We start from the raw sequence: 14,910 nt of genomic DNA, 5'->3' as shown, positions 1-14,910 counted from the left end.
ACAAACTGGGCTGGAAAACAGTCGATGTTATGTGTAGTTCCAGAATCTTCCTGGGTGTGTCAAAGAGGCTAAATAAAAAGTAGTCATCGGGGGTTGGGTGGTAGCACAGCGGGTTAAGTGCACATGGCATTAAACACAAGGACCAGCGTAAGGATCCCGGTTCGATCCCCCGGCTCTCCACCTGCAGTGGGGTTGCTTCACAGGCGGTGAAACAGGTCTGCAGGTGTCTCTCTTTCTCCTCGCCCCCTGTCTTCCCCTCCTCTTTCCATTTCTGTCCTATCCAATAATAACGACATTAGTAACAACAACAATAATAACCACAATAATATTAAACAGCAAGGGCAACAAAGGGTTATAGCTTTGTTATAGCTTCCAGGAGCAGTGGATTCGTGGTGCAGGCACCAAGCCCCAGCAATAATCCTGGAGGCAAAAAAAAAAAAAGTAGTCATCAATCATTATTTGCTCAATGAAACATAGATCTTTATGAGTATTATTGGAGGGGAAAGTTGTTCATTATGACTGTTTACTGAGTCCCTTGACTTGCAGGGCAGAAAGTAGAAATCTGGCTTGTAAGGAAGACTAGAATGATCTTGGGGAGATGTGGAGGCGTTGCAAATGTCATCAGTAGGAAGAATCAGTAATTTAAACTTTTTTATTTATTTATTTAGCAGCAGGGCTATTGTCCACACAACTCCACCCTTCTTTTCTCTTTCTCTAGTGGGTGAAACAGAGAGCAGTAGAGAGGGAATGGAGAGAAGGAGAGACACCTGCAGCACTGCTCCACTACTTGTGAAGCTTCTCTCCTGCGGGTGGGGACCAGGGGCTTGAACCTGGGTCCTCATTCATGGTAACATGTGTGCTCTATGAACTAAGCTACCATGGGCCCTGGTTTAAATGAATTTAAAAGACAAACTGATGCTTAGGCAGGAGTTGCCTTCACTGGCTGTCTCCTCAGACCTCCTCCTCTGCTCACAGCTGTAAGTTAGTGTTCTCTATACATTTAGTGAACCCCACTACATGTACCCCTTTCTTACCTCTTATGTTTCTTGGTCTTGTCTCACAGACCTCTTTCACCTTCATTTTCTTTCCTTCACCCTTTTCTATCTGCTATTTCTCTTTCTTCTTTCTGCCCCCACTATGGAGTTGATAAGGTTCCAGCAGGCTCCTAGCCACCAGTTCTCCTCAGAGAAAGTTCTTTCTCAACCTTGTGTAATATGAAATGAAACTCCCCCAAAGGGCCAGTGGAGATCCAGAAAGACAGACTCAGCCCTGGCAACCCCCAAGGCTATGCTGAGATGGAACATGCTATGGCCTTGACCTGAGAGCTCGTGTTCTCTCTCCAAGCCAAGGAGAGTGAAAATGCCTAGTCTGCTCCTCACTCTCCTCACTCACTGGCTCACTCACCATGTTTTTATCCTGGCTGGCTCACTCACTATGTTTTTATCCTGACCTCCCAGTTTCACCCCAAGACCTACCAGGAGAGATTGCACACGAGATTCTTGTTCCCAGTTCCTTTGCCTGAAAATTCCACCCACCAAACCAAGTAAAACAAATTAATTTCAAGCCAGTGTACCTTGAGCCAAAGCCTAACTTCTTGTAGTTCCCAGAACAAGAGGAGATATCAAAACAAAGTGTGTGTTTTCCATTCCTTTCTCCCAAGAGATATTGTTTTTCAGTACTTAGACTACCCAAAAGCCTCGCTATTAAAACAGGGCTTCTCCCTTCCCCAGTAGGGAAAGAGAGAGGCAGGCTGGGAGTATGGACCTTTCAACACCCATGTTCAGCGGGGAAGCAATTACAGAAGCCAGACCTTCCACCTTCTGCATCCCACAATGACCTTGGGTCCATACTCCCAGAGGGTTAAAGAATAGGAAAACTATCAGGGGAGGGGAGGCGAAACAGAGTTCTGGTGGTGGGATTTATACGAAGCTGTACCTTTCATATCCTATGGTTTTGTCAATGTTTCCTTTTTATAAATAAAAAAAATTTAAAAGAAACAATAAAAAACAGGGCTTCTGTAGATTTGCCACCAGGTGTATTCAATTGGATTCATTTCACTGCAAATAGCACAAACACTAACAGTGTTATAAACAAAGCACAGGCATTTTTTCTTTTTTCTTTTTTTCCCATTTTTTTCTTTTCTTTTTTTTATTTAAGAAAGGATTAATTAACAAAACCATAGGGTAGGAGGGGCACAACTCCACACAATTCCCACCACCCAATCTCCATAACCCACCCCCTCCCCTGATAGCTTTCCCATTCTCTATCTCTCTGGAAGCATGGACCCAGGGTCATTGAGGGTTGCAGAAGGTAGAAGGTCTGGCTTCTGTAATTGCTTCCCCGCTGAACATGGGCGTTGACTGGTCGGTCCATACTCCCAGTTTGCCTCTCTCTTTCCCTAGTAGGGTGTGTCTCTGGGGAAGCTGAGCTCCAGGACACATTGGTGGTGTCTTCAATCCAGGGAAGCCTGGCCAGCATCTTGGTGGCATCTGGAACCTGGTGATTGAAAAGAGAGTTAACATACGAAGCCAAACAAATTGTTGAGCAATCATGGACCCAAAGCTTGGGATAGTGGAGAGGAAGTGTTAGGGAGGTACTCACTGCAAACTCTAGTGTACTTCTGCTTTCAGGTATATATTTTGCAGTAGTTTATGGATACGTGTGAAGATATGCTCTCTCTCACAGAAACTGGTGTATATCTGGGTTTTGGGATTTTGTTAGAAAGTGAACCACCTGAGATAGAATTAGAGTATATATGAAAGGAAAGGTTTCACCCGAGTAATGAAGCTGAAGGGTTGTCATTCCATATGTGAAGTCTCTGGACACAGTCTGAAGTGAAGCATGTTGAGGTGGCAATCATTGCATTGGCTAGGTTGTCATCGGCAGATGCAATATTATTTGATATGGATTGGGAGAGGCATATGGGAAAGTGGGCCCTATCCAAGGGTTCCAGGACTGGGGGAAGTAGGGGCTCTATAGTGGAGATGTGAGGTTCCTGCTGTTTTAGGGCTCAAAAAGATGATTATTAGTTAATGTTATCATCACATTATTTGGTAATTGGGTTAACTTTGAAAAGTCCTTTTGTTAGGGTTTGCTGTACAGTACCCAGTATCTTGTATATAGCTGTGCTATTGGATGCTTCTGATCTACTTGGTCTAGGCTTTTGAGAGAGTCCGCATATCAAATACACAGCCTATATATTAAAAAGATACAGTTTGTGTTTTGAAAAACTTTGAGACATACAATTGATTTTCCCCCTCTCAAATTAATTAACTAGTGATTTATATGTCTACATTTTGCTAGGAGTGTACATAAACACCATTCCCACCACCAAAAGACTGTGTCCCATCCCTCCCACCCACTTCCACCCCCCACTGGCCCAGGAAGCTGCATGTCTACCCCTCACCACAGGGTTTTTACTTTGGTGCCCTACTTACAATTTGGTCAGGTCCTGCTTTTCGTTTCCCTTTCAGATCTTCTTACTCAACTTCTGTTGATGAGTGGGATCATCCCATACACATCTTTATCTTTCTGACTTAGCTCACTTAACATAATTCCTTCTATCTCTGTCCAAGATGATCTCTGTCTGTCAGAGAAGGTGGGTTCATTGTTCTTGATAGCTGTATAGTATTCCATTGTGTATATATACCACAGCTTTCTCAGCCACTCATCTGGTGTTGGGCACCTGGGTTGCTTCCAGGTTTTAGCTATTATGAATTGTGCTGCTATGAACATAGGAGTACACACCTCTTTTTGGTTGGGTGTTATGGAGTCCTTGGGGTATAACCCCAGGAGAGGAATTACTGGATCATATGGAAGGTCCATGTCTAGCCTTCTGAGAGTTTTCCAGACTGCTCTCCACAGAGGCTGGACCAATTTACATTCCCACCAGCAATGTAAAAGGGTTCCTCAGTCCCCACATCCTCTCCAGCATTTGTTGCTGCTGTCCTTTTTGATGTATGCCATTCTTACAGGAGTGAGGTGGTATCTTAGTGTTGTCTTAATTTGCATTTCCCTAACAATCAGTGACCTAGAGCAGTTTTTCATATGTTTGTTAGCCTTTTGGATCTCCTCTGTAGTGAATGTTTTGTTCATATCCTCTGCCCATTTTTGGATGGGGTCATTTGCTTTTTTGGTGCTAAGTTTGCTGAGCTCTTTATATATTTTGGTGATTAGTTTCTTGTCTGATGTATGGCATGTGAAGATCTTCTCCCATTCTGTGAGGGGTCTCTCTGTTTGTTTAATAGTTTCTTTGGATGTGCAGAAGCTTTTCAATTTGATGTAGTCCCATAGGTTTGTTTCTGCTTTAGTCTTCCTTGCAATTGGGTTTGATTCATCAAAGATGTCCTTGAGGTGTAGGTGGGAAAGTGTTTTACCAATGATTTCCTCTAAGTATTTGATTGTTTCTGGTCTGACATCTAGGTCTTTGATCCATTTGGAGTTGATTTTTGTTTCTGGTGAGATAAAGTGGTTCAATTTCATTCTTCTGCATATTACATCCCAGTTTTCCCAGCACCATTTATTGAAGAGAGCCTCCTTTTTCCATTTAATCCTTTGGGCCCATTTAATCAAAGTTTAGATGCCCATAGGTGTGGGGATTTATTTCTGGACTTTCAATTCTGTTCCACTGGTCTGTGTGCCCATTTTTGATCCAGTACCATGCTGTTTTGATGATGATGGCTTTATAATATAGTTTAAGGTCTGGGAGTGTGATGCCTCCATTTCTGTTTCTTTTCCTCAAGATGGTTTTGGCAATTCTAGGTGTTTTCAGATTACAGATAAATGATTGTAGTGTTTGTTCTATTCTCTTAAAGAAGCTTGGTGGAACTTTGATGGGTATTGCATTAAATTTGTATATGGCTCTGGGGAGAATATTCATTCTGATGATATTTATTCTTCCAATCCATGAGCATGGGATATCTTTCCATTTCTTGGTATCAGTTTCTATTTCCTTGAGTAGCGACTCATAGTTTTCAGCCTACAAGTCTTTCACTTCTTTGGTCAACTTTATTCCTAGGTATTTGATTGATTTTGCTGAAACATTAAATGGGAGTGATTTCTGGATGTCTTCTTCTTCAGATTTAGTGTTTGCATAAAGAAAAGCCACTGATTTTTGTACATTGATTTTGTAGCCTGATACCTTGCTATATTGCCTAATAACTTCCAGTAATTTTCTGCTGGATTCTTTAGGTCTTTCTATGTATACTATCATATCATCTGCAAATAGTGAGAGCTTGACTTCTTCCCTTCCAATCTGTATTCCTTTGATTTCTTTCTCTTGCCTGATTGCTATGGCAAGAACTTCCAATACTATGTTGAAGAGTAACGTTGACAGTGGACAGCCCTGTCTAGTCCCCGATCTGAGGGGGAATGCTTTCAGCTTCTGTCCATTGAGTATGATGTTGGCTGTAGGTTTGCTATATATAGACTCCACTATCTTGAGGAATTTCCCATCTATTCCCATTTTTTGTAGAGTTTTGAGCATGAATGGGTGTTGGATTTTGTCAAAGGCTTTCTCTGCATCTATTGAGATAATCATGTGGTTTTTGACTTTGCTTTTATTGATGCGGTGAATGACATTGATTGACTTACAGATGTTGAACCAGTCTTGCATTCCTGGGATGAATCCCACTTGGTCATGATGAACAATCTTTTTGATATGTTGCTGTATCTGGTTGGCCAAGATCTTGTTTAATATTTTGGCATCAATGTTCATCAGAGATATTGTTATGTAGTTTTCCTTTTTTGTTCTGTCCGTATCAGCTTTTGGTATCAGGGTGGTATCAGGTTGGCTTCATAGAAGGTGGAAGGGAGTATTCCTGTTTCTTCAATCTTATGGAATAGCTTAAGAAGTATGGGTATTAAATGTTTCCTGAGAGTTTTGCAGAATTCGTTTGTGAAGCCATCTGGTCCAGGACTTTTGTTGTTGGGGAGATTCTTAATAACGGTTTCAATTTCTTTGTCTGTGATTGGTGCATTTAGATTTTGTAGTTCTTCTTGGTTCAGTTTTGGAAGGGCATATGTTTCTAGGAATTGTTCCATTTCTTCTAGATTCTCTAGCTTGGTGGCATATAGTTCTTTATAGAAGTTTCGCAGGATTCTCTGGATTTCTGTGGTGTCATTTGTGATATCTCCTCCATCGTTTACAATTCTACTAATTTGAGTCTTCTCTCTGTTTTGTTTGGTGAGTCTGGCTAGGGGTTTGTCAATTTTGTTTAATCTTTCAAAGAACCAACATTTGGCTTCATTGATCTTTTGTATGGTTCTTTTATTTTCGATGTTGTTTATTTCTGCTCTAACTTTAGTGATTTCTGTCCTTCTGGTTGCTTTAGGGTTCCTTTGTTCCTCTTCCTCTAAGTCCTTGAGGTGTGCAGTAAGGTCCTTCATTTGGGCTTCTTCTTGGTGTTTAATATGTGATTGTATGGCTATAAGTTTCCCTCTCAGTACTGCTTTAGCTGTGTCCCAAATATTTTGATAGGTTGTGTCTTCATTTTCATTTGTTTCCAGGAACATTTGAATTTCCTGCTTGAGTGAGTCTCTGACCCAGTGGTTCTTAAGGAGTATGTTGTTTAGTTTCCAAATTCTGTGACTTTTAATAATTTTCTGTTTGTTGTTAAATGTTAGTTTTATTCCACTGTGGTCTGAGAAGATACTTGTTTTTTTTTTTTCCATTTTTAAAAATTATTTATTTAAGAAAGGAGATATTAACAAAACTGTAGGATAGGAGGGATACATCTCCACACAATTCCCACCACCCAGTCTCTGTATCCCATCTCCTCCCCTGATAGCTTTCCCATTCTCTATCCCTCTGGGAGTATGGACCCAGGGTCATTGTGGGTTGCAGAAGGTGCAAGGTCTGGCTTCTGTAATTGCTTCCCCAATGGACATGGGCATTGACTGGTCGATCTATACTCCCAGTCTGCCTCACTCTTTTCCTAGTAGAGTGGGCCTCTGGGGAAGTGGAGCTCCAGAATATATTGGTGGGGTCATCTGTCCAGGGAAGTCTGGTTGGCATTATGCTGGCATCCAGAACCTGATGGATGAAAAGAGAGTTAACGTACAAAGCCAAACAAATTGTTCAACAATCATGTACCTAAATGCTGGAATAGTGCGGATGAAGTGTTGGGGTGGTACTCTCTGCAGACTTTTGTGTACTTCTGCTTTCAGGTATATATATTTTCCCTGGTTTATGGACACGTGTGAACATATGCTCTATCTCAGGGGTCCTGGTCTATATCTAGGTTTGGGGACTTTATTGTGGAGTGGAACACCTGGAATGGAATTAGAGAATACTATGAAAGGAAAGGTGTCACCTGAGTGATGAAGCTGAAGGGTTGTCATTCCACACCTGAAGTCTCTGGACACAGTCTGAAGTGAAGGATGTTGGGGTGGCACTTGTTGTGAGGGAATGTAAATTCTGGAGAACTCTCACAAGGCTAGACATAGACCTTCCATATGACCCAGTAATTCCTCTCCTGGGGATATACCCCAAGGATTCCATAATGCCCAATCTAAAAGATATGTGTACACCTATGTTCATAGCAGCACAATTCATAATAGCTAAAACCTGGAAGGAACCCAGGTGCCCAACAACAGATGAGTGGCTGAGAAATCTGCTGTATATATACACAATGGAATACTATGCAGCTATTAAGAACAACGAACCCACCTTATCTGACCCATCTTGGATGGAGCTAGAAGGAATTATGTTAAGTGAATTAAGTCAGAAAGACAAAGATGAGTGTGGGATGATCTCACTCATCAACAGAAGTTGAGAAAGAAGAACAGAAAGGGAAACTAAAACAGGATCTGATTAAATTGAGAATAGGGCAACAAAGTAAAAACCCTGTGGTGAGGGGGAGGGTGGATATTCAGCTTCCTGGGTGGTGGGGGTGGGGTGGGTGGGGTGGGTGGGATGGGAAACAGTCTTTTGGTGGTGGGAATGGTGTTTATGTACACTCCTATTAAAGTGTAGTCATATAAACCACTATTCAATTAATATGAGAGGGGAAAAATTGATCATACATCTAGAACTTTTCAAAACACAGACTGTCTTTTTAATACATAGGCTGAGTCTTTGATATGTTGACTCTCTCAAAAGCCTAGACTAGGGAGAACAGAAGCAACCGGTGGCACTGCTATATACAAGATGCTGGGTATTATACAGCAAACCCTAACAAAGGGACTTTTCAAAGTTAACCCAATTACCAAATAATGTGATGATAACAATAACTATCCATTGTCTTCTTGAACCCTAAGACAGTAGGAACCTCATATTTCCACTATAGAGCCTATATTTCCCCCAGTCCTGGAACCTTAGGGTGGCGCCACTTTCCTGCATGCTTCTCCCAATTCATATCAAATAATATTGCATTCGCCTATCTCAACCTAATCCTTTTTCTTCTTTAACCAGTGCATGCAGGCTGTCTGGGAATAAACATCATGGGTTTGGTCACAAGTTGGTGGCACCATCTGGAACCAAGGTTCTTCTTTCTTTGACCTGTGCTAGTGTGCTATTGTCTTGTGGTCCATGACAGCTTCTGAGGCTCTGGCCATGCCACCCTTGTTCTGGACAGCTTCTCCATCCTATAATTTGTAGGGGCCAGGGCTGGGTGTGACCTCCTTATGGAAACTGTAGTTCTTTGGCCATGATAAACCAAAGAGGTCTTTTTTTTTTTTTGCCTCCAAAGTTATTGCTGACTCTGTGCTGGCACTATGAATCCACTACTCCTGGAGGCCATTTCCCCCCCCCATTTTAAAAATAGGACAGAATAGAGAAATTGAGTGGGGAGGGGAAGACAGAGAGGGGGAGAGAAAGAAAGACAACCTGCATACCTGCTTCAACTCTTGTAAGGTGACCCCCTGCAGGTGGGGAGCTTGGATCTCAAAAAGGGATCCTTGTGTGGGTCCTTGCACTTCTACTGTGTGTGCTTAACACACTGTGCTACTGCTTTGGCCCCCAGGAGTATTTAATGTAATATTTTTCAGTGGCCATCCTATCTACTTATAACATATCTACCTATTTATCTTATCTAATCTATCTATCTATCTATCTATCTATCTATCTATCTATCATCTATCTATCTCTTCTGCTTTCCCTTCACCAGATTTAAACTTTCTGGAGGATGAACAAGATTCGCTAGTGTTTTTGTTTATAGAAGCAGCCACTGCCTTAGCAATGGTTTACCACAATAAGGACTCCAGGCCAAGGATAGTGGCAAAATCTTGGTGGGATTCAAGATTTTAGATTTTACAATTAGAGGCAGTTTGTGAAGCACAAATGTTCCATTAACATTAATTCAAGGTGATGGGAGCTGAGAGCTGGCGCAGTGGGTGAAAAGCAGAGGGGTCCCAAATTCAGTCACTGGCACTGCATGTACCAGAGTGATGCTAAAATTCTCTCTCTCCATGCACCCCTTAGACATATAAATAAATATTAAAAAAAATAAACATTACAACCTCAAGTTGAAAATGTGTAAAGAATCAATGGGTGTTTGCAGCAAAGTAAAGACTCTGAGGTATGGGGAGTGTTCATGTCCTGGAACATGATGGAGGAGGAGGAAGATCTAGGTGGGAGGTTAGAGTGTTATGTGGAGAACTGAGAAATGTTACACATGGATCAAATACTGTATTTTACTTTTGACTATAAGCCACTAGCCCCTCGCCCCATAAAGGGGGAGAAAGTCAGTGAATGTCCATTTCCACCAAATTAGACAAGTTCGCTAATATAAACGTCTCACTAGGCCTCTCAATTTTGTGTGTATCTAATTCTTACTTTCCTTCTGTCACAGGTGACAGAAAAAAATGTGGATCCTGAAACAATGCTGTTACCATATCTAAGGAAGAAGCGTATCCTTAGCTGTGTGTGTGTGTGTGTGTGTGTGTGTGTGTGTGTGTGTGTAACTCAGATACCTCTATCAGGTGATTATCATTTTAAAAAGTCACACTAACTCATCTTCATATTACTAGGATGAACATGAGTTCACCTCTGAGAAAGTCTTACACCATAGTTTTGTAGGCTGTGCACTATTGTAGCCATCAGAAGATTCAAGTTATTTCCAGTCTGTGTTTTGTTACTAAATAGATTGTATAAAATGGAGAAACTAGCAATAGAAATTAAAGTAGTGGATGTTAAAAAGGACTTAATTAAACATCTTTTAGAATTAAGAGTCACAATATTGGCGTTCTGTCTTCAAAGACTAGTTATCAAGTCCATTTAAAAAGAGAGCACTGAAGTTTTCTGGAATAAAAATAAAGTGACTAAACCTCAAAAATGTTACACTGGAAAACCTTCCTGAAGAAAATGGATTTTTAACCTGCATACATAAATACATAAGCTCTAACTGGTGCCCAGGACTCTGTAAACTACTAAAACACATGTAAAAATTATATGTGATGATATGATTTTACACATTAATTTATCCTGAAGAGAGTGAAATTCCCATGAGAATACAACTCAAAAAGCATCAACAATTATATTTATGATCTTGGAGCATAAAAAACAGTGAACATTGTTCTCCGGATGACCTGTGGTACCAATGTAGGGCTTAGGAACTGGCTTGCTGATGGATGACAGAAAATCCCAAAGGCTACTAAACAAGGTGGAAGATACAGATTTCTTTTCTTTCCCTTTTTTTTTGTTTTGCCTCAAGGGTTATTGCTGGGGCGTGGTGCCTGCACTGCGAATCCACTGCTCCTGGAGGCCATTTTTTCCCCTTTTGTTGCCCTTTTTAAAATATATATATATATATATATATATATATATATATATATATATATATATTTATTTAAGAAAGGATAAATTAACAAAACCATAGGGTAGGCGGGGTATGACTCCACACAGTTCCCACCACCCAATCTCCATATCCCATCCCCTCCCCTGATAGCTTTCCCATTCTCTATCCCTCTGGGAGCATGGACCCAGGGTCTTTGTGGGTTGCAGAAGGTGGAAGGTCTGGCTTCTGTTCATCATTGCTATTATTTATTATTATTGTTGCTATTGCTGTCATTGTTGTTGGACAGGACAGAGAGAAATGGAGAGAGGAAAGGAAGACAGAGATAGGGAGAGAAAGATAGACATCTGCAGACCTGTTTCATTGCTTGTGAAGCGGACCCCCTACCCCAGCGGGGGGGCGGGGGGGATGGAACCTGGATCCTTAAGTTACTCCTTGTGCATGCGCTTAACCCACTGTGCTACTGTCCAGCCCCCAAGACAGAAATTTCTTTCTTGTGTTAGTTTAGGCTTCCCAAGGAGAAGACACTAAAGAAGTGTAATTGTATGTGGAAGAGTTTTGTTAGGATAAATTGTAGGAGGGAAGGGACGAGGAAGGGAACCGGAGGAGCCGGAAGCCCTCATATCACAATGCAAATCTCCCCTATAGGAAGAGAAGGAGGAAGGCATCCCTGGAGATGGCCGAGATTGACAAGGACTCTTGTCAATACCAAGGACTCTCTCCATGGCACTGAACTGGTGGCAAGGAGTATCTCATGGGAAGCAAAGCCTTAATGAAAGTTGGGATGGCAGATGGCAAAGGGAAGCCACTAGACAACTACTTGGACAACTACTTTACCTGTTTAAGGAGGCACATTTTCATACCAGTTATAGTCAAAGTAGTCTTAATCTAGCTAAGGTTAGAGTTCACAAAGCACTATTATAATATTAGCAAGGAATAGGAACTTCTCATAGGGGCCAGTTGGTAGGCAGCGCACTTGGGTGAGCGCACATGTTACAGTGTGCAAGGACCCAGGTTCAAGCCCCCAGTCCCCACCTGCAGGGGGAAAGCTTTGCGAGTGGTGAAGCAGGGCTGCAGGTGTCTCTCTCCCTTTGTATCACCCCCTCCCCCCTCGATTTCTGGCTGTCACTATTCAATAAATGAATAAAGGTAATTTAAAAATTTAAATAGAAAGGAAGGAAGGATGGGAGGGAAGGAGGAAGGAAGGAAGGATGGGAGGGAAGGAGGAAGGAAGGAAGGAAGGAAGGAAGGAAGGAAGGAAGGAAGGAAGGAAGAAACTCCTTATGTCTTGTGGTTCTGGCCTCCTCCACATGCAACATTCTCTTTATGGTCACATCTCAATTCCAGAAACTAGGGAGAAATAAGGGAGGAAGAAGGGAGCATGACTCTCCTTTTGAGGACATAGTTATCACTTAGACTCACATCAATCATCATTATTAATGATGCCACCTCCATGCTAAAGAGGCTGGGAAAAGTATTTTTTAATTGTGGAAAATGATGTATGTAGGGGGTCAAGCAGTAGCACAGTGGGTTAAGCACACATGGCACAAAGAGTAAGGGCTGGCCTAAGGATGCCAGTTCAAGTCCTCGGCTCCCCACCTTCAGGGGAGTTGCTTCATAAGCAGTGAAACAGGTCTGCAGGTGTCTTTCTCTCCCCCTCTTTTTCTCCCCCTCCTCTCTCATATTCTGTCTGTCCTATCCAACAACAACAGCAATAACAACAATAACAATAATAACAACAACAAGGGCAACAAAAATGGGGAAAGAGTGTTTTTCCAAGAGCAGTGGATTCATAGTGCAGGCACCGAGCCCCAGCAATAACTCTGGAAGGAAAAAAAAAAAGAAAGTGATGTTTGTACCTAAAAATTTGGGTTTAGATTACTCAGAAAGAGGGGGGGGGCAGATATTGAGGAATAACTCCTACCACTGACAAGCAGAGAAATATGACAAGTATGCATAATAGGTCACAAATCTTCCAAGAATGATTTGCAATTTAACATGTTACTTTGTGTGATATTGAAGATAGAGATGAGGTTGAAAACCAGTGTGCAGAATATTCAGCACTCCATTTCTCAAGCCAATACGTATAGACAAATATCTGTGTGCATATCTAAATTGATTTCTCTTCAAGAATGTGGCCCTGTTTTTAGCAACTTTTGGTTTGGTTATTCTGAGGAAGAAGACTACATATGACACATAAGTAGAACCTAAGATTCTGAAGAGCAGTTAAAGCATCCATCTATCATTTGATCAATGGGCATGGGGTGTAACTAAGCATTTGAAAGTCTTCTGGTGTTCTCTTCTCAGGTCAGACCTATTCTAGGAAGACCATTTTGGGAGACACACTATCTTTTTTTTTTTTTTATTTACCTCTTGAATTATTGCTGGGACTCAGTGCTTGCACTAAAAATCCATTGCTCCTGGAGGCTATTTTTCCCCCTTTGTTGCCCTTGTTGTTTATCATCGTTGTTGTTATTATTATTGTTGTTGCTGCTGTCATTGTTGTTGAATAGGACTGAGAGAAATGGAGAGAGGAGGGGAAGACAGAGAGGGAAAGAGAAAGATAGACATCTGCAGACCTGCTTCACTGCTTGTGAGGTGACCCCCCTGCAGGTGGGGAGCTGGGGACTCTAACCAGGATCCTCACACTGGCCCTGCGCTTCACGCCATGTCTGGTTAACCCACTGTGCTACCGCATAACCCCCAGACACATGATCTTTAACTGCTTTCTCCAGTCCGACTCACAGGAACGAAATATGGCTGTGGCGGGGGAGGCTGTGGTGCCTGCACTGTGATGATATCACGCTACAACCCCATCACCAAGAAGATAAGGTACTGTGCAGGAAGACCCAGATGTGGCTGTTTGTCATTTTGAACTTGTTTCATTCCATCACTGTGTAAACAGAGCACTGAGTGATGAGAGGGACTAAGGCAAGCACTGGCCATGTTTGATGAGCAAGATGGCAAAGGTATGAATGGGCTAGAGAGAAGGTACCAACTATAAAAAGAGAGTGGTCAAATAAACCCTCATATTTAGCATCTTCTCTTCATGATTAGTATGTATCCTTCCTTGAGGTTGCTGAGTTTCTTGGTTGTATAGACTGATACCTTCAATCAGCTCTGGATACTTCTCAAGCCATTGCCTGTCTCTTCAAATATGCATTTTGCACTTTACTCTCGTCCTCCCCCATCTCTGTCTCTTTCTTTCTCCTCTCCTTCTGGTACTGCAATAATGTGTGTGTTGTTATGCCAGTTTACACCAGTCCAGACAGCTCAGATGTGAGTTAAGAAACTAGTGTGCTGGTGAGAGTTTGGAGATCTGTCTGTGTGGCATAGATAAACCACCTACTAACTGATTTCTGTTAGAAATCTCTTTGCTTTACAGACTGCCTTCTTTTCAGAGTTGGTCTGGCTTCTTATTCCTCTGTCTGAGACAGATTTCCCCCTCTCTTTTTATTCCAGTTGGATTGAGAACAACTATATTGCTTCTTATGAGTGGCCATTCTTTTTTTTTTTTAATTTCTTAATTCTTTATTTGTTGAGTAGAGACAGTGAGATATCAAGAGATAAGGGGAGATAGAGAGGCACCTGCAGCCCTGCTTCACCACTTGTGAAGCTTTTCCCCTGCAGGTGGGGACTGGGGGAGGGGCTTGAACCTGGGTCACTGTTCATTGTAACGTGCACACAACCAGGTGGGCCAGCACTGGCCCCATGAATGGCTGTTCTTAGTATTTTCTTCTTCTTCTTCCTCTTCCTCCTCCTCTTCTTCTTTTTCTCCTCTTCTCCCACTCCCTCCCCTCCCCACCTCCTTTTCCTCTCTCTGTAGAGCACTGCTCAACTCTAGAAATTGAACCAGGGCCCTTTGGTGCCTCAGGCCTGAGAGGCTTTTTGCATAATCATTATGCTATCCACCCTCCACCCCCATGCCCCAATGGAGCTTTTTAAGGTTCATTTAAATTTCTTCACATATTCTTTATCTGATGATGTTTTTTTTCTCTTTTAGTTTTTTTAAATTTTTTAATTTTTACCAGAGCACTGCTCAGCTCTGGCTTATGGCTGTGTGGGGGATTGAACCTGGGATTTGAGAGCCTCAGACATGAAAGTCTCTTTGCATAACCATTATGCTATACCCCCACCCCTGATGGAGTTTTTAAATGCTATGATCAAGTAACTAACA

The 14,910-nt window shown here is 42.0% G+C and overlaps 1 protein-coding gene across 4 annotated transcripts in view; it reads left to right on the top strand.

The window, feature by feature from the left end:
• LOC103121601 (aldehyde oxidase) overlaps nt 1-14,910 on the top strand; it is a 108,818-nt gene that overhangs the window by 5,119 nt on the left and 88,789 nt on the right. For all 4 annotated transcript variants that reach the window (XR_009550667.1, XM_007532126.3, XM_060194175.1 and 1 more), the window contains exons 2-3: nt 9,792-9,849; nt 13,469-13,565. Coding sequence is in view for 3 of the 4 variants with exons in the window: in XM_007532126.3 (XP_007532188.1) it covers nt 9,792-9,849; nt 13,469-13,565 (155 nt within the window). In the remaining variant the exon portion in view is untranslated. The remainder of the gene's footprint in view (nt 1-9,791; nt 9,850-13,468; nt 13,566-14,910) is intronic.

Source organism: Erinaceus europaeus, chromosome 7 (assembly GCF_950295315.1).
Source record: "Erinaceus europaeus chromosome 7, mEriEur2.1, whole genome shotgun sequence".
Lineage (NCBI taxonomy): Eukaryota > Metazoa > Chordata > Mammalia > Eulipotyphla > Erinaceidae > Erinaceus > Erinaceus europaeus.
The sequence above is the reverse complement of the archived record's forward strand: the minus strand, read 5'-3'. Positions and strand labels throughout refer to the sequence as shown.